The sequence below is a fragment of the Brassica rapa genome, chromosome A03, assembly GCF_000309985.2.
Source record: "Brassica rapa cultivar Chiifu-401-42 chromosome A03, CAAS_Brap_v3.01, whole genome shotgun sequence".
NCBI lineage: Eukaryota > Viridiplantae > Streptophyta > Magnoliopsida > Brassicales > Brassicaceae > Brassica > Brassica rapa.
In genome coordinates, this window is record NC_024797.2 from 7,378,557 (window position 1) to 7,403,630 (window position 25,074).

Below are 25,074 nucleotides of genomic sequence, written 5' to 3' on the forward strand. Positions count from 1 at the left end.
ATAATTTATAGTTTAATATCCAACATACTACTTAATTACCATCTAACATATAGTAGAAACGATAAGAAAATGTGTTATATGTTATTAGATATTTTAGATATTATTATATTAACATTCTAAAAGCGTTGTCAACAAAAAAAACATTCTAAAAACCAAAAACCATTAATTTATATTTTCATATATTAGCCTATATATTATACAATTGTTTTTTTCATTGAGAAACCCACCTACACCTATCCTACTTGCACACCTATAATATCAAAAGAGGATCATACATCTCTACGCTCTCAGCTTGACATAAAACAAAGGCATTATTGAAGGTCACAGTGAATTTGCTACATAAAATATGAGTTTTAAGTGTATATGTATATTTACATAATGCCTTTGTTTTATGTACACAGTTCGCTTCATCAAGCAAAATTGGTGTCAGCATTCTTGCAATGTTTCCTTGTACCTCTTTCATTACAAGTTAATGATATTTACAATTATCTAGACATGTATTTCGACTTTTGTGAAACCAAAATATCTCCTCTCCCTTATATGCTTTATCCCACTCCTTTTTCAAAAATAAAACTCACTCGGTTGTGACATTATTCAAACTCATACCATGATCTAGTTTTGGCCCAACTTTCCTTCAGACCTCGTGTTATGGCAAGTAAACTATGTGAACCTTGAAGGTTTCTCAACCTCTCGCACTTGGGAAACAATCAGATTCCTCAGCCTGTAAACGACGGGACGTATTATGCCTGGTTCAAAGGAGGTGTTCCCAAACATGCATTCACTTTTCGGATTGCATATCATGATACATTGGTGACAACAGCTAGACTTGCAGTATAGGGACTAAATATCTAAACTGACTGTTGCCTGTTGCCTATGCAACTATGTTTTCCTCACAGGCGTGGCAATCAACATCAATCCATACTTGTGCTGCACTTATCGAACGGCTTGCCATCAATGCCTCCTCAACACTTATCTTACGCTTAGCAAAAAGGTTTATTATCGGAACTAGGGTTAAACCCGCCCGTACACAAATATACAAATAATTTAAATATATTTAAAATGTTTAATTCATTTTTAGCTAAACATTAATTTACTTTTTATATATTTATCATGTTAAACTTGTCTATCTATTTTACAAATCATAAATTTAATTATCTCTTAAAATCATAAAATAGATTTTTTGTTTAAGTTTACGATATGTCACCTCAATTATTTTTAACAAAACAACATCTTTTTTTTTCTGAACAATAACAAAAGAACATCTAACAAATAGTTGTAGACTTAATCTAAATCGAATATTAAATTTTCTAAGTTGCTCTCACTTTTATATACAGTCACATACAAAAAGTATTATCGTAAACTAAGTTTGTCATCATCTACTTTTATCGTGAAAAATCATCATCTGTCGACTTAAAAGAACCGTTTCTTATGTGTTTGCCTCTTAAAATTTTCCGACAAACAATAATGTTTTTTTTTTATTTTAATATATATGAAGATGTTTACTTATTATGTATTGTATATTTACTTATTCATATATACAAAATAAGAAACAAAAATGTTTACCTTATTCTCTAAATTAGCACATCTCATTTAATTTTCGATGATCCTAGACTGCTTTTGTTACAATGAAACAATAATGTGATAAAGGCCAAACGAATATTATTAAAATTAATCACATGATTTGACCGAGCTACGATTCATTAAAATAAAAGCAAGTTTACCCACCACAAAGAAATATCAAGTTTAGAGATAAGAGAGTTGATTTTGCCACTGCATCAGCCTCTTTATTACATAATATAGGGATACGATGGAAACATCAAGCTTTAAAGAAGCTGCTGAAATGGTCAATATCAAAGAGAATGCCATTACTCTCCTTGATGAGTCTGTAGCTTGGAGCAAATTAGACAACATGGATGCCTTAAAATCGAAGAAAAAATATGAACAATAGTTTGTCATATACTTGTGAAATAAGTTGATCATGCTAAGCGTTATCCCTATATACCTATAGATATTATATATTAAAATTTGTTTAACTTTATATATAATTTGATAGTAAATGTGACGTAACGTTTTACAATAATACAATGTTTTCTAAATTAAATTATTATCCTAAAAAATGTGTAAATAAGAATTATGATGTTAATATCTGAATGATGAAAATCAACTGATAAAATAAATCTTTATTAGTAAAGAAGAGTAAGCCAAACCGATGGTTATGTTTTTATACATGCAATAAAAACATATATTATAAAAGAAAAGTAAAACATATTTATGGATATTAATTATTAAGTAATCGATTGAAGTTAAACTTGTGATCACTCTAAAGTCTAATGCCATTGTGCTCACTCTAATTATTAATTATTAAATTATAAAAGAAAAATATATTTATGGATATTAATTATTAAGTAGTGCCATTGTGATTACTCTAATTAAATGGATGGTATATATTTTACATTCAGAAATTTCTTACTCACCTTTGTGAATAGTAACATATTTTGTAATTATTAGTGGTTGTGATAATGCTTATTAAGAGTCGGCTGCTATTCCGGATGAGTTTTAGTTTTGATTTACTTGCATGAGAAGTAAGGAAGAATATGTGTTTTAATTTTGTAACCATATATGAGAGTGAATAAAATAACATTAGAGAGGATGAGTTTAACATTTTCACCGAAGCAACATATAAACTATCCCTCCACAGCTTTAAAGTGATTTGTTGTCGTTCACGCATGATGTTATGTGTCATTCTTTTTTTTTGCTTAATGTTATGTGTCATTCTCGCACTCCTAATGTTTTGTTTTCAATATATCTCGTGGAATGTTGTTATTATGTAGATTTAATGAACCATATGTAACTTGTTTGAGATGTTAATGATGGTATCGGAAGTGTGGTGTTGCAGGAATAAATTATTCATTTAGATAATAATGCTTTCGATGTGCAGACGATTTGAAGTGAAGTGTGGTGCTTATTTCTTAACAAATAGAGCTAAAGAAATAGATGTGCTGACGATTTGAAGTCATATGACTTTGTAGTGATTTGAAACTAAATTAAAAACTATAAGTCGTTGGGAGTGTAAGCCGGTAAGGTAAACTGGATAAGGCCAGTCTGTGTGGAAGTGCAAATTTATTAACTTGCAAATGTCTGAGCGGTGGAAATTTAGAAAATATAGAGCAACAAAACATAATCTATGAAAGACTTGAAGTGCTCTGACTTCGTTGAACTTGGAAATAAAATAAAAAAACTAATGCAACGGACAGTCCACATGTCTTGCAACTTCAGCTCCCTTTGTTCTTCTAAATTACTTATTGTGTTGTTTCTTTCCAGAGGACTCAGCTTTCTTCTCTTGTCATCATCGCTTCTGTTCCTATAAAGACAATGCTTTAATTAGATAATAACTTGCTTTTGAAATCGAACATATCAGACGAACAAAAGATCATAGAATGAGAGAACCACACAAAAATCCATTTTTAGAATGAGAGTTCAGAAGCCTGAAGTTTATAAAAAGTGACTCTTGGCTACCAAAAAAGTTTTGCAGAGAAGGTGAAAAAAGAAACATCAATCAATTGAGCAGACTCTTGGAAAGGAAAACACTTCAGAAGAGATTTTTCAGTGAGTAAACGCCTCCCTGTCAACCGAGTAACCGAGTAGTCGGTCGTCTTGAACGGTCGATCAATTATTTCAAGGTGAAGTAAGAGCTATCATCCTCATCTCAACACCATCTCCTCACATAGCCACGTATCTAAACACAGATAAAGAGCAGAAAATATATTTTTGGCATCAAAAACACATATGGATTCAAACACTAAATTTCTCTCAAACAGAGCCACAAAACAATGTTGCGCTTGTGGTTAAACACAAACAATCCAAGACCTAAACTTTCTATGTTAAATAGACAAAACAATAAGCCTTACAGACAATCAAGCAATATTCAGGACATCAAGGATACACTTTCATTTCGAAGACGAACTAAAACTCCATAATCCATAATCCAATATCAAAGTTTAATTTCAAAGCTGATTCAAATCATAAGAAGAAGAAGAAGAAGAGAGTGACCATGATGACCGAGATCTCGAGAGAAGGAATGAGAGGTACAGAATCAGAGATCTCCACGACTCCTTCGTGCTTAGGGCTGATTCGAACCGATGAGGACTCTCCGTTCATTGCAGTTTCTTGTGTTGCAGCGAGAAGCCACTAAAGAAGAAGGATTGATTAGTTAGCCATTCACAGAATAAAATTAACTTAGGCGTTATCACGGATTGAGAGGATATGTTCAAGGAAAGAGAGCTTACCTTTTATAGGTGCAGAGAGACCAACTTGGAGAGCATCAATCTCAGATCATGTTCGACGCGGGTTGATGGTATTAAGAGGTTTGTTAAAGCGACGAATTAATAACCTCTTAACGTTTCGAAGGATTAGAAAGAAAGGCTTAAAGACGCAACCGAAGCTTCTTATAGACAGGCCGAAAACAATATATGATTGGGCCCATAAACAATGTCCAATTCGATGATCCAACATTCGGTGGTGATGTGGAGAGATGAAGCTATATGATTGGTTAGAATTAATAGTCCTATGTGGATAGGCTAAATGGGGTTTATATTTGGCTTTTAGTATTGTTAGATGGTAGGATTTGTGACTAAACGACCTGAACAAAAAAAAAACTATCTGAAATTAATGATTTAAATTAAATATATAAATCTAATTAATATCTATATATATAATTTTAAATTCTATATTTAATATAAAATCATTTTCATCTTAATTTATATATGAATTACATATAACCATATTAATTTAATATAAAATGATCTAGGTAGCATTAAATATATATATTAAAAATAATATTATATATCTATATATATATGGTAGATGCTAAATCTATTACAATAGTGGATAAATCTTATTAAACCGGACTACCCGAGCTACAAGGGAACTACCGAACTAGGGTTTTGGGCTTTTTCTCTCTATTTATGAGGGTATTGTGTTCTTCTTTCTATAGATGTCTTCTTCCACAACTATGGCAAAGGAAGAGCAATCCTCGAAACCATTGTCTCTGATTACGTCACTTCCCCAAGACGTCATCGTTGACATCTTAGCCCGTATATCGAGATTCGACTATCCAACACTCTCCCTAGTTTGCAAGCACTTCCAGTCAATAGTAACGTCGCCAGAGATATTCACAAGACGAGCCTTGTTGGGACGCACGGAGCACTGTCTCTATGTTGTTCTATGTTTGCAGAACCATACGCGTATTTATATTCTCCGCAAGAACAAAACCAACGGCGATACCCCTTTGGTCTTGATCCCGTCGCTTCCTGCTATGCCTTTGTATCTAAACTTCGTAGCAGCTGGGTCGAGGATATACGCGTTTGCTCGGAAGAGCGATTACGAAATGATGACATTAAGCATTGACTGTGGATCTCACAGCGTGCAACCCTTCCCTAGTATACCTACACACCTGAATCTTATAGTGGCTGGCGTCATAGAGGGGAGAATCTACGGAGTTGGATGTCGCTTTTCGGAGGAGTGGGAGAAGGTGATGGTGGTGTTCGATACAAAAACACAAGTGTGGGAGCCTGGGATGATATCAGTAATGAAGGAGGGCTTTATGTGTGGTTGTGTGGTGATGGCTGACAAGATGTACACGAGGGATTATGCTAACAGCTTTGTTTACGATCCAAAAGAGAATAAATGGGAAAAGGACGAGATGCTGAATCTTCACAAGTGGGAAAATGCGTGTGTTGTTGATGACGTGTTGTACTACTTAGATTGTAATGAGAAAGAGTTAAGGGCGTATGATGGAAAGCGGAGGTGTTGGCAAGTGGTGAAAGGTTTGGAAGCATTGTTGCCCGAGACGAGAAGAAGAAAAGAGTGGTCACAGACTGTGAATTACGATGGGAAACTGGCTTTGTTTTATCCTAAAGAAAACTGTGAAATTTGGTGCGCGGAGATTTCGCTAGAAACACGTCAAGGAGGGGAGATTTGGGGTACTGTTGAGTGTTGCCGTCATCTCGTGACTTCGCAATCATGCTTTATGAAAGCTCTAGATGTTGTTGTCTGATACCACACCTCTCCATATAATAAACTTGTGCTTAGTTCTTTTTTATAAAAGTTTCCTTGTCCTGCTTCACCTTAGACCCCGCCTAGGCGGCAACTCGGTCTTATCCGAAACGATTTTCTTAAAATCCGATTTATACAATTCAAATTGGTTTAAACTATCCTAAATTAATTAAAATCGATTTAAATTTGTCTAAATATGTGAAATTAAGAAATAATATTATTACAAATCTACAAATTTGTCTATTTCTTATTTTTTGTATATCTAATTTTCACAATTCTTCATAATAATTTTATAATTGAACACAAAAGCTAAAATATGTCATATAAATGTATAATATAAATAAAATAAATCAATAGTTTTCTAAAGGCCTAGGCTCCGAATAATCCGCCTAGTCGCTAATCCTCTATAAAGCGCCTAGTAACCGCCTAGCGAATTTTAGAACATTGGTCTATAGTGCACTGTATCCCTCTCAATAAAAAAATATATAATGGGTATCTAGGGTTAGATGCTCAGTCCATTATAATATTAGAGAGGCCTTATCAAGCCATTCTATCCGAGCCAAAAGTAAACTAGGGTTTCCTGTATCTATTTGTGTTATATGCTCTTGTCCTCTTAGATTGGTTGTGCTTTCTAGAGATGTCTTCCAAAAAAATAATGGCAAAGGAGGAGCAATCGTCTCTGATTATGTTACTGCCCCTTGACGTCATCGTTGACATATTAGCCCGTGTATCGAGATTCGACTATCCAATACTTTCCCTAGTTTGCAAGCACTTCCAGTCAATAGTAACATCGCCTGAGATATTCACAAGACGATCCTTGTTGGGACGCACGGAGCACTGTCTATATGTTTTCCTCGTTGATGAAGACGAACCTGTTTGGAGGAAGCGTTTATATATTCTCTGCCCGAAAGCTAACGGGGAACACCGCTTGGTACTTATCCGGTCGCTTCCTGATATGCCTACATATATAAGCCAAACAGCAACGGGATCGAGGATATATGTGTTTAGCTGGAGTAACAAACACCATATGATTACATTAAGCATTGATTGTGGATCTCACACTGTTCAACCCCTCCCTGATGTGCCTGTACTCATGTCTCCAAGAATGGCTGACATCATCAAGGGGAGAATCTACGTAATTGGATATGATAATGGCTGGGAGAGGGTGATGGTGGTGTTCAATACAGAAACACAAATGTGGGAGCCTAGGGTGATAAGACTAGACAAGAAGGGAAATAAGTGCACTGATGGTTGTGCGGTGATGGGTGATAAGATGTATATGAGGAATCTTTCTAAGACTCTTGTTTACGATCCGAAGGAGAGTAAATGGGAAAGGGACGAGATGATGAATCTTCACAAGTGGAAAAACGCATGTGTGGTTGATGACGTATTGTACTTTTACAATCCATGTGACTTTTATGATAGGGAAGGAGGGTTAAGAGCATATGATCAAAAACAGAGGCGTTGGCGAGTGGTGAATGGTTTGGAACCATTGTTGCCTGAGACAACAAGTTCAGCGTGGCCACACGTTGTGAATTATGGTGGGAAACTGGCTTTGTTTTATCTCAAAAGAAATGAAATTTGGTGTGACGAGATTTCGCTGGAAACACGCCAAGACGGGGAGATTTGGGGTAAAGTGGAATGGTGCGAGCGTCTCGTGACTGGGAATTTTGACTTTATGAAAGCTCTAGATGTTGTTGTTTGATTTCTCCTTCATATAAACTAACTTGTGCTTTGTTTTCTTCAATGCTAGATTGACAAAAGAATTAACTAAATTGAAAATCCCAGTGTCCGAACGATAACATGTTAGAAGGAAGTTGAATCAGAAGGACGAGAACATATGTTTTGATAAGAAACATGGTTGACGTGTGCTTAAAACCACACCAGAAACTGTAACATTAACATAACAGAAGTAGAACTGAAACGATAAAAAGTAGATTGGGTCTCTCTCTATCCCCAAGTAAACATCAGTCATCAGAAAAGTGACACAAACACACATAAAAAGAGTTTCTTCTTCGATAAATTCTCACCTGAAGTAGATGGAGACGAGAGGAATATCGACGTCATTGTCATCTTCATCCTCACAAGCCACCACTACATCAAGATGGTGGCGGTAAGGAGGCAACTCCACTTTAGCTATATCCCTAGCGAGATCAACTACCTTCTTGTCCATCCTCTCCTTGTGCCTCGGGAACATACTGTTGAATAGAAGACAGCTTCCACAAGATATGCTGTACGCGCTAAGCCCTTTCTCCTCCAGCCACTTCAACACCTCACGCAGTGTCGGGTTTCCTTTTAGCACCCATCTGTCCCAAACGGTCCAAGCCGTGTCGCGGTGCTTCACCACCTTTGGCGGAACCGGCTCGGCCATTGAGAAGAGCGGAAGCGCCAGGTTGGCAAACGTGTTCCTGTAGGCTTCCACTTTGTGTCCTCCGTCGAGAACCTTGTACAGCTCGAGGCAGACCAGACCAGTTGCCATGGCTGTTGAGGTCGCAATGGCTGGGATGATTCTCCCTGCAATGAACTTGGCTTTCAGCTTGTCTACTTCAGGTATGCTGTAGTTCCTCGCCCTCATGTTGGCTAGACCCGCTATCACGTCCATGTGATAGTTTGTATCATCGTCCTACACAACACATCAGATTGGTTAACAAGATCTTTTGGCTAAGAACATTTTGACATGTTACTTTCGATAACAATTAGATCAAAGAGTCAAATCATTGAGAGAATAATTACCTTTTCGAACTGAATTGGTTTCATCCTAAAATCAGGAGACAAGTTCTGCCTACACTGCTCAAGCTTAGCAATGAGGTCGTTGATGACTGCAGCGTCATCCACCGAAGCAGTGGTTAGAGTGGTGGCTTTCTCATCAGTTACAATTTTTGCATCTTTTCTTGGCTCAAAGTCTGGGACTATCACTCTGTCGATAGCTTCAGCTGCTTCCTTTGGGCTTTTGGTCCACTCAGGCACAGGGATCCCAAATGTCTCTGCTCTTAAAATAGCAGTCGCCGTGATGAAGTTAAGGAGGCTTGGGTCGGACGAGGAGTACTGAAGCGGACGTGGGAATCTTTTTGGAGCAGACCAGAATGGAGCTCCGGTACTTGTCGCAGCATCTTCAGGAAATGTGTATATCAATTGCTTCACACGGTTAACAAAGTAATCCTCAAACCTGGTCACATAAAATAAACACACAGTAATGAGACTCCACAAAGGATAATGTTCTTCACACGTCACAAGCACAAAAAATAAACTATGGAAGCACTTAAGTAAGATACCAAACACTCTTTCGTTCCATCATTACCACTTGACTACTCTTAACCTAAGTACGACTTGTACTAATTAAGAGCGTTTCATTACCTGAGTCGAGCCCAGGTTAAGCAGTCTTGGAAGTCCTCACACTTCTCCTTTTCAAGGCACTCAACAATCCTCTCCAATGTGTCCCTTGCCTGAGCATCCCCAGCACTCATCATCGAGTTAGTGTACTCAACCGGGCTAGAGAGATACGCATTCACTTCAGCGGGAGTCTTCTCAAGCAGACCCTCAAACTCAGAGCGAGCCCAAGTTAAACAGTGATCAATGTTATGCGGAAACGAGTGCACTGTACACATGGGGGCCTGTTTCTCTGGTGGGTCCCTAGAGGCACCGTAATTTTCAGTTAGATGTGGAATAACCATCTGCGTGTTGCACTTTGCACCAAGAGTCCCGGACTCAAGGAGAGGCTTCTGGAAATACAAGCACCTAGAGTCAACATAGAGCCTCGCATTGACATTATCCAGTGCATTGACGACAACAGTTAAGTTCTCCCAGAAGGCATCATCAAATACATTCTCAGTCTCAGCACCAACACGGTTTTGCAGGGCCTCAATGTTGAACTTGGGATTTATAGCTGCAGCAGCGGAAGCAGCAACTGTGGATTTAGCCTGTCCAATGTTCCAGTCACGGAATAAGAATTGGCGACTGAGGTTACTCTTCTCGATTATATCATCATCTGTCACTGTTAGTTTCCCTTCGCTTCCACATGAAACTCCCATTAAAGCCATATTTTTCAAGAACTCGCAGCCAAGAGCACCAGACCCTACTGTGAAAACTTTAGCATCTTCGAGTTTCTGTTGGAACTTAGCCCCAAATACAGATATTTGGGCATCGTACCGGCTGTTCCTTGGTGCAACGTCACTGGAATCCAGAGGTTCAGAGGGGAGTGACTCCACTGAATCAAAGTAGAAAAACTGAAAAAGAAAATAAGAAGATCAACATCAGATCCCATTATGAAAGGAGAAACAACACTCATGTGTCAAAAATAGAGTAAGCAGGTGTATCTTCTTACGAAATAAACATTAGAAAAGGGGGAATGATCTTAGTGTTCCTTTAACATTAGGATTTCTAATTATTTTATTCAAACTTCCAAAACTGCTTCTTAGGGTTTTAATATATAGGAACGAAGGCTTGTGAGAGTCTGGAAGCTCACACTCTGGCTTGGAAGATTTTGTTCAATTTTTATTATTTGTTTAGTTTTAGTTTTTATTTCTTGTATTCACAGTTCCTAGCATGGCATAAAAAAAAATAAAAATGTGTTCCCCAAGTATATGGAAAAGAAATATTACCTGAAAGAGGGGATGGAATTTTCCAGAGCAAGCTTTGACAACCTCCTGTCCAACAATACCGCCGAACATTGCAGCCATGGGATTAAGGACAGCCTTGGCTCCAAAGGAGAAGTGTCGCAGAAGCTTATGGTCGACATTCTCCACCTTTAAATCACCCTGCCCAGTATTGATGGATGTGGCAATGGATATAAGCTGCTGAGCGTCCTCTTCTGAGCCAGCAACAGGAAATCTGCCAGCTTCAGATGTAAACCGATCAAGTGCCTGGAATGCTAAGTGAAGGAGTGGAGGCCGGTCAAACTTGGCGAAATCACTAAATAGAAAATCCCCTGGATCTTTAAGAGCTTCCCTCAATGGCTTGAAATTCAGCAACTTCGGCTGTTTGACCTGAGTGACAATCCCACCCTTCACATATGTTCCATACCCTGTCGTGTCCTCTTCAAGGGTGAACGAATATGGCCTCGCACTTTTTATCTTCCTTAGTTTTCCATCGTTCAGTTCCGTCATACCCTCAACTTCAGAGAAAACGACTAGGTCACCATCTTCAAATTCAAGTCTCTCATCGTCAACACAGGAAATAAACGCTTGGTTCTCATTAGAGATGGAGGCAATGATGCCCGTGTGTGGTTCCTCTCCATCAACATCGAGAACTGCAAATTCAGGCCCAAAATCACAGAAGACGGAGCCAAAAAGACCCCTGACATCAGCCTTAACAAAAGCGATAGGAGGCTGATGGCTGTGGCAGTAGTCATTAAACTCGATTGCTTTTTCCAAGCTTATGTCAGAGAAAACAACAACCTGTTTCACACGAAAGTAGATGATTCAGCCAACAAGAACCACCCATAGAAAAAGTTGCACATCAATCTTCTACTTCAATATGTATAAACAATAGAACCACACTAACACCTAAGAACGATTTCCATTCCTATTTAGTTTAATTGATTTTCGTTTCAAAATAAGTGTCATTTTAGAATTTTAATGCAAAACTTATTAGTATTCTCCGGTTTATTTTTCTATTGGTCGAAATATGGTTAGTTATAATTATTGATATTTTTATTTTGGAAATATGCAAAAATAAGTATTTTTTAATCTAAAGTATAAGCCATCATAAAACTCACAAGTTCTCTAACTAACAAGTAACAATCCACTACACAAAAGATATAGAACCAAAGAGACGAAAAACGAGTTCCTCAACCAACCTCAAAACCAGAGAGCTGCTCTTTCGTCAAGCCTGTGGTCAAGCTAGAGACAGCCACAGCATTGTTAAGATCCTGCAACTTGTTTACAGAAGCATCAGCCCTATTCTTGCCAATATCACCCTCAGAGAAAACGAAGTTGCTAGACAAGTCCCATAGCTCCACCACACTCTCATCATGCAGCGTCACAGACTTCACACCAGCAAGAATCAGATTCTTGGCTGCAAACAAACCCCAAAAAAAAGCGTCAGTAACAACATCAACCTAATCTCACGGTTAACAATCAACGAAAGAAAACGCATACCGATCTCAGCGCCGAGGCCGTGCATCCCGGAGATGAGGACGTTGGAAGCGAAGAGACGCCTCATGGTCTCGCGTCCGTAGACGGCGAGCTGCCTGCTGTGGAGATCTTCATCGATCTCGTGACGGTTCGAATTGCCAAACGCCATATGGACGACGGCTCTACCGCCGCTACTGCTGCCGGAAGCTGGAATCGGTGGTATCGGAGCGGAGTTTGTTGATCGGTGCTGAATCGGAAGTGATGGTTTGAATTTGATCGGTGTTTTCGTTAGCAACGAATCGCTTGTGAAGCATAAAGTGGTGGAAGAACCTGTAGAAAAACGTAAGAAATCAAATCTGAGAATAGCTAAACCCCTAATCGAAGAGGTACCTTTGAGGAAGAGAGAGAAGAGATCTGAATGATTTTACCGAAATTGCCAAAGATTTTTATTTTGGAGAGAGGAAGGGTGGGATCTTGAAACGTCTAAGCGACGTCGTTCTCTGGGTTAAGGTTTGTTTTTTTTTTCTTCCTTCTTCATTGACGGTTGACCGGATACGCGGATGTTCACAATTTCGGTTCAGTTAAGTCAACTCTATTTATATAATGTGAACCGGAAACGTGGAAATATTGGACAATTTCTTATTTAAGTTGCAAAACTTTAATAATATGTTTAAGCCTTTTCTTTTTAAAAAAATTGGAGTTTTGGACTAAACTGTAGTTGGAAAATTTCTCCAAAAATCAGTTGTAACTTAAAAATACTAATTTATAGGAGTAGATTATCTAGTTATTTAAAAAGAAAATGATACTCCGGTTCATTATAATGTGAACCGGAAACTCTTTAAATAACTAGATAATCTACTCCTATAAATTAGTATTTTTAAGTTACAACTGATTTTTGGAGAAATTTTCCAACTACAGTTTAGTCCAAAACTCCAATTTTTTTTTAGATAGTCTGTTTGATGGGATGAATAATTCTATAAATTTTGTATTTTGTCTTATAAATTATCGTTTCTTATAACTCTACAAACTATAACTAATAAGTGCAAATGGACCAGAAATAACGCAAATGGTTAAATTAGGCCCATATTTCCAAATGTAAATATAATGTCACTTCTCACATGTGTGTTTTTCACATGAATATGATTTTGGGCCCAAACTTATCAGAGATATATCTTGCAATATGACCCAGTTTCCAAATAAAATTTTGTAGGCGTCGGCTCAATTCTGGTCCTAGTTTCCTCGCGTTCTTATTTCAAAAGTGCTAAGTAATAATCTGCGCTTATGCGGAAATGTAATTATTAGTTTTGTTATTTTAATAAAAAAACATTAAATTTGTTTCATCTAGATATTAGTTCGGTTTTAAGTATTTTTTAGCTTTTAATCTTCTAAAATATAATTATTATTTTAAATTAATATTCATTTTAGTTTATTCGGTTAAAATGTTTGATTTTCTGTTTTTTAGGTAAAAACAATGTTATTTAAGCCTTTTGCCTTTGCGGCAATAAGATCAGCTAAATTTGTTTATAAAAACTTTAGGAACAAAATAAAATATTAAATGAAATTTCCCAAAATAAGTTGTGCCTACCAACATGATTATGATTAGCTATTTTGTTCTTTTAGAAATGAAATGAAATTAAACATCGAAATTGAAATGTAACTCGGAAGTACAGAATATAAATACATTTTTGTCAACGATTTAGTTTAAAAACACAACTCTAATAAAATGGATAAATCCAGTGGTGTTGTGTAAAATAAAAGGTTCATATCATATAAAAATATATTTTAAGTGATTATCAAATGTAATAGTATTGAAATGTTATTTTGGGTATTTTCCAAACTTTTGCCAAAGTTTACCAAATTATAATTTTTTAATATAATATTATGTAAAAATTAAAAAATAATATTATCAAACATCTATATATAAAATAATATATTCTACACTATATGTAAATTACAAAATATAAAAAAATATGCATGAGATTTTTTTATAAAACATGCAGTTCATGAGTTTACGTTGAACACAAGTTAAATTAAACACATGCGCGGAGATACTGGTAAGGTTCTAGTTAAGAATTATGTAAGGAAAATGGAGTCATGTTTCTAACATATTGTTGGTTCTTTTCACTTTTGATCTTCTAACTTGTTTTTATAATATTTCTAAAAACTTGTTTTTACAAAATATAAACATTGAGTATTTCTTTTATTTTTGTTCAGTTGATCTCTAGTCTCTTAACTATTCCAAACCCAACACAATTATGTTTACGGTATTAACAATTTTTTATTTACAAAACATATCAAAATAATACTCTTTATAAAACATAAAATTGTCAAAGCCCTTACTTATATTACAAAACCTAATAAATAATTTACTTATCAAGGAAGGACTGGACATTTTATTCGTTGGATTTGATTTGATTTATTAATCGTTTTGATTCGATCCCAAAAAAATCTAAATTTCCGTAGATTATCGGAGCAAAGAAAATACTTAAAGTCAATATCCTCAAAAACGAATTAAATCACAAATATTATTATTTTAAATGGCAGATTTTTGTTCCGCTCCAACATATATGTAAATGAAATTAAAATATATATTTTAATATAATTTTTACAGTTCTTATTTTAACTTACAATTTAATAAATTTAATTCACAAATTTTTAGTTAAATATTAAATGAAGAAAATAAAATATTTATAAAGTTGTATCATTTTTTATAGATTTACTTGTGTTGAATAAAACTTATGAGATACTCGTTAATATTCATAAATATCTACAAATATTTTAGATATATGTATTTCTTTGAAATAAAACAAAAAAAAATTCTAAAACACGGACAAATCACGAATACCAAAAAATATTACTCCATCTATATCACTTAAAGTGATGTTTAAGAATTTTTATTTTATTTCATAATAAGTGATGTTCTCAATATTTTAGATAAAATTTAATATTATTTAAAATTTGTAACTAATTACAAAATATTGTATTTTTTATTAGTTGAATTATTTTTATTTAATGATATTTTTATGTAATCAAAATACATTACATAAAATTTGTATTTTCTTAAACGCCATTTAAAATGATACAGATTAATATTCGCTCTGTGGCTACTCGTGTATATCTTTCTTTGCACCCAACCATCTCACCTTCCTCTGTTTTATCTATATAATAACTTAGAAAAGAGAGAAGATTGAGACATCGAGAAGCTAATAAATTTTTTTACAAATTTTATACTAAAAACAATGAATAAAGATAATGTTAGGAAATATCAATGAATAAAGAAAGATAAGATGTTAGAGTAGTAATACGACTGTCGTGTGTTTAAGAAAAAGGAGAAGAGTCAAAGAACAACGTGGGGAAACTTCTCAAACTGCTTCGAACGCCAACCTATCACGCGCCTTTGCGGTGTCATCGCAGACGTCGCCATTTATAATTACCGTGTAATGTGCCTGTATACCCCTCTTATAGTTCAAATTGTGGATCTATTTACATGTTAAGAGGAAAAATACAAAGGATTTTACCCAAAGATAAATAATATAAAGAATATTCAGACTCTTCAAGAATCAGCAAAATGTTACGGCTAGATATATAAATACATTTCCAATTAAACAAAGAACGGGATAACCACACAGTTGCCAACGGGAGCAAATGAATGAGCTAGCTGAAACCCAACTTTTATATATTCAAAGTTTTAGTTTGAATTAATATTTAATAATGATGAAATAATATGCAAAATAAATTTTAATCCAAGTAATACTAATTAGTTTTAAATTGCAATTTTATAATAAACTTAAACATTACATGGTATTAAAGTCACCCGATTGTTGGATCACTTGATATTAATTTTACAATTGTTCATAAATAAATATAATGAGATTTAAATAAAATAAATTTTCATAACGATAGTTAAATATAATATTAAAAGTAAGTGTAAATTCTCTCATTATCAAATCATCAATTAGTTTTGAGTTGAACACTTATAATAAACTCAAATTTAACAACCAGTATTTGAGTATTGGGACACAGTTGTGAAATATAATACTAATAAATAAGTGTTATGGAATTAGGTGAACTAATGTTTATAACAACTCAGACAGAATGCTTAATAGTAACAATTTAACAAATTAATGTAATTGTTAAAGGAAACCCCAACAATTTTAATTTAAGAAAAATACAGAAGAATACTGGTGAAATTTTATGGCTAACTGGATTCAAGAAAAGCAATATGACTTTGTCGTAAAAAAAACCAAAAAAGAACTAAGGATGGACGTTGTTTTCATAATAATCAAGTCAAGAATATATCTTCTTAGTTCGAGTTCATAAGCCTTAAAAAACCTATTATAAATACACACCTCTCAAACGTTTAGTCAGGATTAAATGAACACATGTGAACACCAACCTAGCTCGTTCTCCACAAAGCCTTCAAAAACCTATTATAAATACACACCTCTCAAACTCTCTCCCTTCAACTCTAAGCTTTGCTTTCTTCCTTCTATATTCTCAAACTTCCAGAAAACCTCAAACTTCGAGACGTACGGTGAGATCGTGATCAAAGTAGACATGGGAGGTCCAGGATCATCACCATGTGCTTCGTGTAAGCTTCTTCGAAGACGCTGTGCCAAGGAATGTATCTTTGCACCTTATTTCCCTCCTGATGATCCTCATAAATTCGCCATTGTTCATAAGGTCTTCGGGGCAAGCAACGTCAGCAAAATGTTGCAGGTTCTACTTCGTTCCCATTTTGTTTTATTTTGTTCGGTTCTGTAAATCTAGGTCTCAATGATTTAGAGAAGACTTTCTTATTGATAATGAACGTGCTTTACAATGTATATATACAAACTCGACAACAAGAGAATAGGAAATATACTAAACCGACTTGGAATTTATCCTAAATAGATATGGTATATCGTATATTTGCATATATTCCTAATACTCCCCCTCAAGTTGGAGTGTGAAGTCTCTTGACACCCAACTTGGACAGTAGCACTTCAAACTGTGGTTTACCAAGAGCTTTCGTCAAGATGTCAGCGAGCTGATCCTTAGTACGAACATGTTTAGTGGCGATCAAACCAGCAAGGACCGCATCTCGAACACTATGACAGTCTCGTTCTATGTGTTTTGTTCTTTCGTGAAACACTGGATTGGCTGCAATGTATATTGCCGCTTGATTGTCACAAAAGAACGAGACAGGTTTGGGAACTGGAATACCGAGATCCTTAACTAAAGGAACAATCCACTTCATTTCACGAGTAGCTTTAGCCATAGCCCTGTATTCGGCTTCAGCTGACGAGTGAGCAACGGTATCTTGTTTCTTGGTCTTCCACGTAACTGGAGAATCACCGAGAAGGACTACAAATGAGCTCAAAGATCGACGACTAACAGGGCAAGAACTCCAGTCCGCGTCACAGTATATGGAGAGGTCAAGATTTTTATCGGAGCTCATGAGTATTCCTTGATCGAGAGAACCTTTGAGATATCGAACAACGCGCAATGCAGCCTCCAAATGTCCTTCACGAGGAGACTTCATAAACTGAGACAGAAGATGAATAGAGTAACAAAGTTCAGGGCGAGTCATGGAAAGATATACAAGACGGCCCACAAGGCGACGATAGATCTTTGGATCAGAAAGTAGAGGTGACTGATCGGAGGCGATCTTGTGATTCTGCTCGACTGGTGTGCATGCTGGACGAGCATCCTGGAGATCCATATCATCAATGATATCCATGATATATTTGCGCTGAGACAAGAAGATCCCTTCTTCAGTGCGTGCTACTTCTATACCAAGAAAGTATTTGAGCTTACCAAGATCCTTCATGTGAAACTGTTGTCCCAAATACTCTTTAAACTTGGTGAGTTTGTCGAGACTATTACTGGCGATCACTAAATCGTCGACATAGACCAAAACTCGAATCTCAACTGATCCTTTAGTGTATAAGAACAATGAATAGTCGGAGTAAGACTGAACAAAACCGAATTGCAGGAGAGCTTTAGATAACTTGGAGAACCAACACCGTGGAGCCTGTCGAAGGCCATAAATAGATTTCCTGAGGCGACATACTTTTGTTGGATCAGAGTGAGTAAAGCCTGGAGGTAAGCGCATATACACTTCTTCCTCAAGATCACCATGAAGAAATGCGTTATGAACGTCCATTTGGTGAACTTCCCACTTCTTAGCTGCGGCAATACGGAGAAGCATACGAACCGTGCCCATTTTAATAACTGGGGCAAATGTTTCCTCAAAATCTTTGCCTTGGACTTGTTTATTTCCGTTGGCAACCAGACGAGATTTGTGTCGCCGAATTGTACCATCAGGATTGTACTTGATCTTATAAACCCATTGAGAACTCACGGCAGTCTTGCCAGGCGGAAGCGAAGCAATATCCCACGTGCCTTGCTCCTCATGAGCAGTGACTTCTTCTTTCATAGAGTCGCACCAAACCTTATGTTTAATGGCGTCATGATATCGCTTAGGTTCAACTCCTGAGATTACAGCTGCTAAGAAAGCTTGATGCGCACTTGAGAAGGCATCAACAGAGATATATGTAGCTAAAGGAGATTGTGTCATACCTGGAGCGTTTTCCGAGGACGACGATGAAGCGCAGAATGGAACGAGATGGATATCTTCATGACACAGGACGTTGTAGTTGACGTAGTCTTTAAGTTTGACAGAGGGAAGACGCACTCGTTGTCCTCTGCCCAACACACCCGGATCATTCATGGAGATATCTTGTACTGGCTCAGACCTCTGATCAGTACGTGTTTCAGTACTTGTAACGACTTCTGCAGGAGTTGTAGACCTATCAGCTGGTAATGCAGAACGAGATTCCGGAGCCTGTGGGCTCTGTGTCTCAGATGTTATTGGTTCAACTACCACAGTAATATCTGTATTGCCAATGCCATCGCTACTCCCCCTGTCGAGTGAGCTGGGGACAGACTCAAATAACCAATCTGAGTCAGAGTAGTCGGGTGCATTAGTAGGTGGAGCCGGAGACACAATTCCCTGAACCGACGACTGTTCTGAAATAGATGACATAGGAAACGTGTCCTCGTAAAATATGACGTCTCGAGAGATGAAGAACTGTTCCTTGTCGAGATCAAACACCTTCCAACCCTTTTGTCCAAAAGGATAACCCATAAATATACACTTACGACTTCGAGAGCCAAATTTGTCTTTGTCGCGGGCTCTCAAATGTGTGTAACACAGACTTCCAAAGACCCTAAGATGATCATAATTTGGCTTCTCACCATACAGGACTTCATATGGTGACGCACCTCGAAGAACTTGTGTGGGAGTACGGTTTATAAGATGAGTTGCTGTCATGATGGCTTCACCCCAGAACCTCACCGGTAAACTTCCTTGAAATAGTATGGCGCGGGCCACATTAAGTATATGCCGGTGTTTCCTTTCGACACGTCCATTCTGTTGAGGCGTGTCTACACATGACGTCTGATGAATAATCCCACTTTCTCGAAAGAACCTTGCCAAACACATAAACTCTGTTCCATTATCGGACCTCACTGTCTTAACTGTTTTACTGAACTGAGTAGAGGCCATGCTACAAAAATTAGTCAAGATCGTACGAACTTCGGATTTCTCAAGCATGAGATACGTCCACACAGCTCTTGAATGATCGTCCACGATCGTTAAAAAATATACAGCACCAGAAGAAGCACGAGTTCTGTATGGACCCCAAACATCACAATGAATCAACGCAAAACACTCATTTGATTTATTGATACTATCATAAAACACTTCTCTAGTTTGCTTAGCCCTAAAACATGTGTCGCAAGGACTTAGGGCAGCTAGTTTAGTAGACGAAAACATAGGTAAATTAGATAAAACTGAAGATGATGGATGCCCAAGCCTCTGGTGCCAACGAAGTTGATCAGCGGACTTAACAACAGGAGCTGAGACACGGTGAACTCTAGCAGCCATGACATCTGTGAAGTAATACACCCCATCTCGTTCCTTACCGGCTCCAATCAGGGTCCTCGTGAAACGATCCTGTAAGAGACAAATCGTATCTGTTAGTAATGCGAAACAATTAGTTTGCTTTAACAGTTTTGAGACTGATATCAAGGAACAGTTCAAATTTGGCACAAACAAGACATGATCAAGAGTGATTCGATCAGTTAAAGGAAATGTTCCCGTATGTGTGGCATATGCTTTGTTTCCATCTGCAAAGCCAACTGGACATGGCAAAATACTCGTTGTGTTGACAAGAAACGAGATGTCTCCTGTCATGTGATGGGAAGCTCCCGTGTCTAGTATCAAATCACCCAGTTTACTCTTACCATTCAACTTATCGGTGGGAGAGCAGGCTTTCTCGTTGATCATCTGAGTCAACGTTCGCCACTGTTCTGACGTTAGCTCAGGGAAGCTAGACGAGTTGGATGTAGTCGCGTGTGCCTTTGCTCCACTGCCTCTGGATCGATCAGACCCATAATTTCCACGACCACGACCACCTCTGTAAGCTCCTCTGTTTCCTCCTCCACTTCTGTTTGCTGAACGTTCTTCCCACCAGTCAGGAAAACCGACTAACTGCCAGCAGTTTGCCTTCTCATGCCCACTACGACCGCAGTTTGAGCATTGAGGGACGCGATTCCTGCTTCCAGAGTCAGTACGTGAGGTTGCTTGATCAGAACTTGCTGCGCCCGCTTCTTTCTTAACTGTAAACCCAACAGCATTCTGTTGCATCTCTCTCTCTTTGACTGAGTTGAGGCGCTGCTCTTCTCGAATCACCTTAGCATAGATTTCTCCAATATCCAGTGTAGAATCAGAGGATATTATACCTTGACACACTCCTCCAAAACGAGCTTGATCCAATCCCATTACAAACTGGTGGACCTTTTCTTCTTCTCTATCTCTTTCAAACTCTGCCATAGCAGAACACGAACACGAAGGCAGGGGCTTGTACATATCCAGCTCCTCCCAAATCTTGGACAAACGTCCATAGTACTCGATCACAGACGCACCATCTTGTCGACACACTGCGATCTGTTCTTTCAAGTGATGCACACGAACCTTGTTGCCCACAGAAAACCGTTTTCTAAGGTTCTCCCACAGCTTATGTGCATCTTGAACAAAGGTGACGGTAGAACGGACGCGTGGTTCGATTGAGGTCCGAATCCACCCTACTATCATGGAGTTGACGGAGAGCCAGAGTTCCAGATTTGAATCCGTTGCCAAAGGCTTCGGTATGGTACCCTCGACAAATCCTAGCTTCCGTTTCGCTCGCAGTGCGTTGGTCATCTCACTAGACCATTCGTTGTAATTCTCTCCTGTTAACGTCACTGACGTAATCATTGCTCCTGGATTGTCGGAGGCATGAAGAGAATATGGAGTTAGGTTTCCAGCACTTTTTGTTTGAGAATCTCCGCTTTTGGACACAGCCGAGTCTCCAACATCATCATTAACCATGTTTGCGATGTGTTACACAACCGGTCACAACCAAATTTCTTCAACGAGACTACGTACTACGAGTCTCAGACACAAGAGCCACTGACTCAACTTTGGATTTCGAACTTCGAAACTTTAAGAACAAGTAATAAAACTGAGAACTAGGTCACAGAATTTTGTGCTCTGATACCATGTAAATCTAGGTCTCAATGATTTAGAGAAGACTTTCTTATTGATAATGAACGTGCTTTACAATGTATATATACAAACTCGACAACAAGAGAATAGGAAATATACTAAACCGACTTGGAATTTATCCTAAATAGATATGGTATATCGTATATTTGCATATATTCCTAATAGGTTCAAAGCTTTCAAAGATGTACACGATCACTTGATATCTATCTAAAACACTTTACTAATATAAACGTATTTTACTCCCAGAATTCACTTTGATACTCTTTTTAATTATGCTTCCAAAAACTATATGAACATATACAAGAAGTAATAATTAATGGCAACTTCCTTTATATATATAATAAATGGTTACATGGTTGGTATGAATTGTCACAGGAGCTACCGGTTCATCAAAGAGCCGACGCGGTGAATAGTCTGGTTTTTGAAGCAAACGCACGAGTTAGAGATCCGGTATATGGCTGCGTAGGAGCAATCTCCTACTTACAAAATCAAGTCACCCAGCTTCAAATGCAACTAGCAGTGGCTCAAACCGAGATTCTCTGCATCCAAATGCAACACGAGCCAACTTTACAATCTCATCACGAAGTATTTGAACTAGACCAAGACGACAAAGCTCACTTGCTACACAGCAACAATAACAGCATCAATAACTGCAACAACAACTATAACTTGGCCTATGCTATGTCTTCTGGACAATTGAATTCTAATTTTGCTTCTCCAAGCAGTATAATACAGATGCAAATGCAAGACCCTCTTAAGCAAGAATCTCTTTGGACTTGACTTAAGCCATTGTTATAAAATTAATATTTGTTGTTTGGAAAACTCAGTGAAGGCTCGACAAGTTTGCTTCGTGGCTATGTTGAAAAAGAAAATTTCTTTTTTTGAAAACTATGGGAACAAGTTTCGTGTAAGAAAAGTAATATATAAGTCAAAAGCTTAAATGCATGCATGTGATGGTGATGAGATGTAGTTAGAAGCTTTGAGAAGTAGAGATCTGTTTATTTCTCTTTTAATTTTGTTTCTTACTTTTGTTCCTTTTCGCATCGTCTGAACAATGAAACTTTAGATCTAATTCCAAACCTAATTTAATCTTTTTAAGTCTTCTAGTTTTTTTCTTTACCAACTACACTTCTTTCCCAAAGAAACCCACTCAAAATTTTGTCGCTTTCAAACTATGAGAAAATTGCATGGGTTAATATAAATACTTAATAAATTTTAATAAAGTTATCTTAGAAAACAAAAGCAAGTTTGCTTTTGCGGAATATATATTCTTATGTATCCTAAATTGTAGATTTTGTTTCTACTTGCGATAAAGTGAAGTGGAAATCCACTTTTTATACAAAAACAAATCTACATGATTCAACCTTTAAAATTTGTTTGACTTACTATATATATATATATATATATATATATATATATATTAATTCGACCGACCTCATTTGATTAATCATAGGCAACACGTTAGAACGTAAAGTCGCCTGTACTGTTGCCTTTGTACTAGACCTTTTCTTAAAAAGAAAATATAATTTTTAATTGATCAAACTCAATTAGAAAAGAGGAGGAGGAGACGTTGAATTTGATTATGATATCTCCGTGACTCCATCGCTAGTGTTCATGTGATCAGTAGACGAAAAAAATTCAAAAATACTGCCTGTCGACAAGGGAAAGAATCTTATGACTAAAAACAATCGATCATGTTCTTACAAAAATTATTATATTATTTTCTAATGCTCTTAACTTGTTTCTAACGATCATTTCAAGCGAGAGAATTTTATTTCTTTTTTTTTATCAACAGCGAGAGAACTTATAACTGTCTTATTCATATCATAAATTATTGGGATGATATAAATAATATATCTTCAACTTTACGTAACATTTTTTAATAAGGAAAATAATTATATTTGTCTGTTTGTTGAAACTCTCTTAACTTTTAGTATATTATATAGTACATTACACTCATGTATACATCTAGTTAATTATGCATGTCTAGATTTATAAAAAACAAAAACATCAAATTTGGTTAAGAAGAAACAAAATTTATGTAAATATATATTGGCCATGTGTTATCTAGTTTCTTTAATCTGCCAAACTTAAGTTAATTAAAAAGCAGAAGAGAGTATCCAGATAAATGATTTGATTACAATGACAGAATAACACTAAGCTTTTTTGGATTAATAATAACACTAAACTTTACACACATACTTCAAACTTGTTGTCGCTTAATTAATTTATGCAGACCTCAACAAACTTTCTGTTGAGGGCTAACATATTCAGATTATGAAATTTAAAGCGTATAAGTACGTGGAAATCAAATTATATATAGCTTCACATACTCACTCTTCAAATGTACTTATGACAGAAGGATGCTAACAAAATAGAATATTGGACGAATGACATGAGAATGCTAATTAAGTAGTCTAGTGGCATCTTTTTTTATATATAAATAGAGTCTAGTGGCATCTTCAATAATTATACTATATCTTTATTTTTTTCAAAATGAAATATTATAAGTATATTCTGTTATTATTATTATTATTATATTTTAATCATGGGTTATAAAATTTTAATTTTATTATATTTTCTAAAAGATGCAAAAAAAAAATATCTTAATTACAATATCATTATATAAATAAATATAAAATCCAATAAACATATAATTTATCTATGAATGTATATATAGTAGTCTTAGTAAACAATGAAACCTTTTATTTAAGTATTAACAGGAAATATTTAATTTTAGATATAATATTAATTAATTACATAGAATCATTTTATAAATAAAACAGCTTAAAATTCAAAATTTCACCACTGAAAACACATTTCTCACATTTTTTTATATTTTCTCTCAAAATAATGGATCATTTAAAATGGTCTAGATTGTGTACTGAACTTTTGGGTTTATTAAAAAAAACTGAACTTATATGTGTATGTACTTTATAGATGAAATACATAGGAATAATTAATCGGCCATGTGTAAATGTTTCGTCCATGTCCATCACATGCAAATGCTTTTTTTTTAAACCATTTTACATACAAATGCTTTTTTCATGATAAACTACAGTTATCAAACAACGTAGAAACTGAAAGTATATTTAAAGAACATAAACTACATGTTATAAGAAATATTTCTGAAACAATTAGGTGAAACGTCAAATACCTAGCTAGTCCATGTAATAACTAAAAGTTCTAAATTCTCAAACCAAGATGATATATGATATATAAACACGTTTGCTAACAGCATATGATACATCAACAATGTAGAACATATTATAGCTATAAATTTAAAGAAATTTCCTATGATAATTTATCTTAGTTTATTTTTACAAAAATATCCTTCAAAAATAAAAATGACCA

General features: G+C 36.1%; 4 protein-coding genes across 4 annotated transcripts; 3 read left to right on the forward strand and 1 right to left on the reverse strand.

The window, feature by feature from the left end:
* Positions 1 to 5,011: 5,011 nt before the first annotated feature.
* On the forward strand, positions 5,012 to 6,055 carry LOC103857292 (F-box/kelch-repeat protein At4g38940). The gene has a single exon (XM_009134464.2). It carries the CDS (start codon positions 5,012 to 5,014, stop codon positions 6,053 to 6,055), a length of 1,044 nt encoding a protein of 347 aa, XP_009132712.2.
* A 654-nt stretch (positions 6,056 to 6,709) lies between these two features.
* LOC103857293 (F-box/kelch-repeat protein At4g38940) lies at positions 6,710 to 7,759 on the forward strand. Its single transcript, XM_009134465.2, has one exon. It carries the CDS (start codon positions 6,710 to 6,712, stop codon positions 7,757 to 7,759), a length of 1,050 nt encoding a protein of 349 aa, XP_009132713.2.
* A 112-nt stretch (positions 7,760 to 7,871) lies between these two features.
* LOC103857680 (ubiquitin-activating enzyme E1 1) lies at positions 7,872 to 12,571 on the reverse strand. The gene is made up of 7 exons (XM_009134904.3): positions 12,554 to 12,571; positions 12,150 to 12,455; positions 11,849 to 12,066; positions 10,653 to 11,447; positions 9,409 to 10,277; positions 8,788 to 9,220; positions 7,872 to 8,677 (listed from the first exon to the last, which is right to left on the reverse strand). Exons 2-7 carry the CDS (start codon positions 12,292 to 12,294, stop codon positions 8,081 to 8,083), a joined length of 3,057 nt encoding a protein of 1,018 aa, XP_009133152.2. The 5' UTR covers positions 12,295 to 12,455; positions 12,554 to 12,571; the 3' UTR covers positions 7,872 to 8,080.
* Positions 12,572 to 12,773: 202 nt separating this feature from the next.
* Positions 12,774 to 24,898, forward strand: LOC103857294 (LOB domain-containing protein 12). Its single transcript, XM_009134466.3, has 2 exons — positions 12,774 to 16,844; positions 22,096 to 24,898. The coding sequence occupies exons 1-2, from the start codon at positions 16,500 to 16,502 to the stop codon at positions 22,498 to 22,500; spliced, it is 750 nt and encodes a 249-aa protein (XP_009132714.1). The 5' UTR covers positions 12,774 to 16,499; the 3' UTR covers positions 22,501 to 24,898.
* The last annotated feature ends 176 nt before the right edge of the window (positions 24,899 to 25,074 follow it).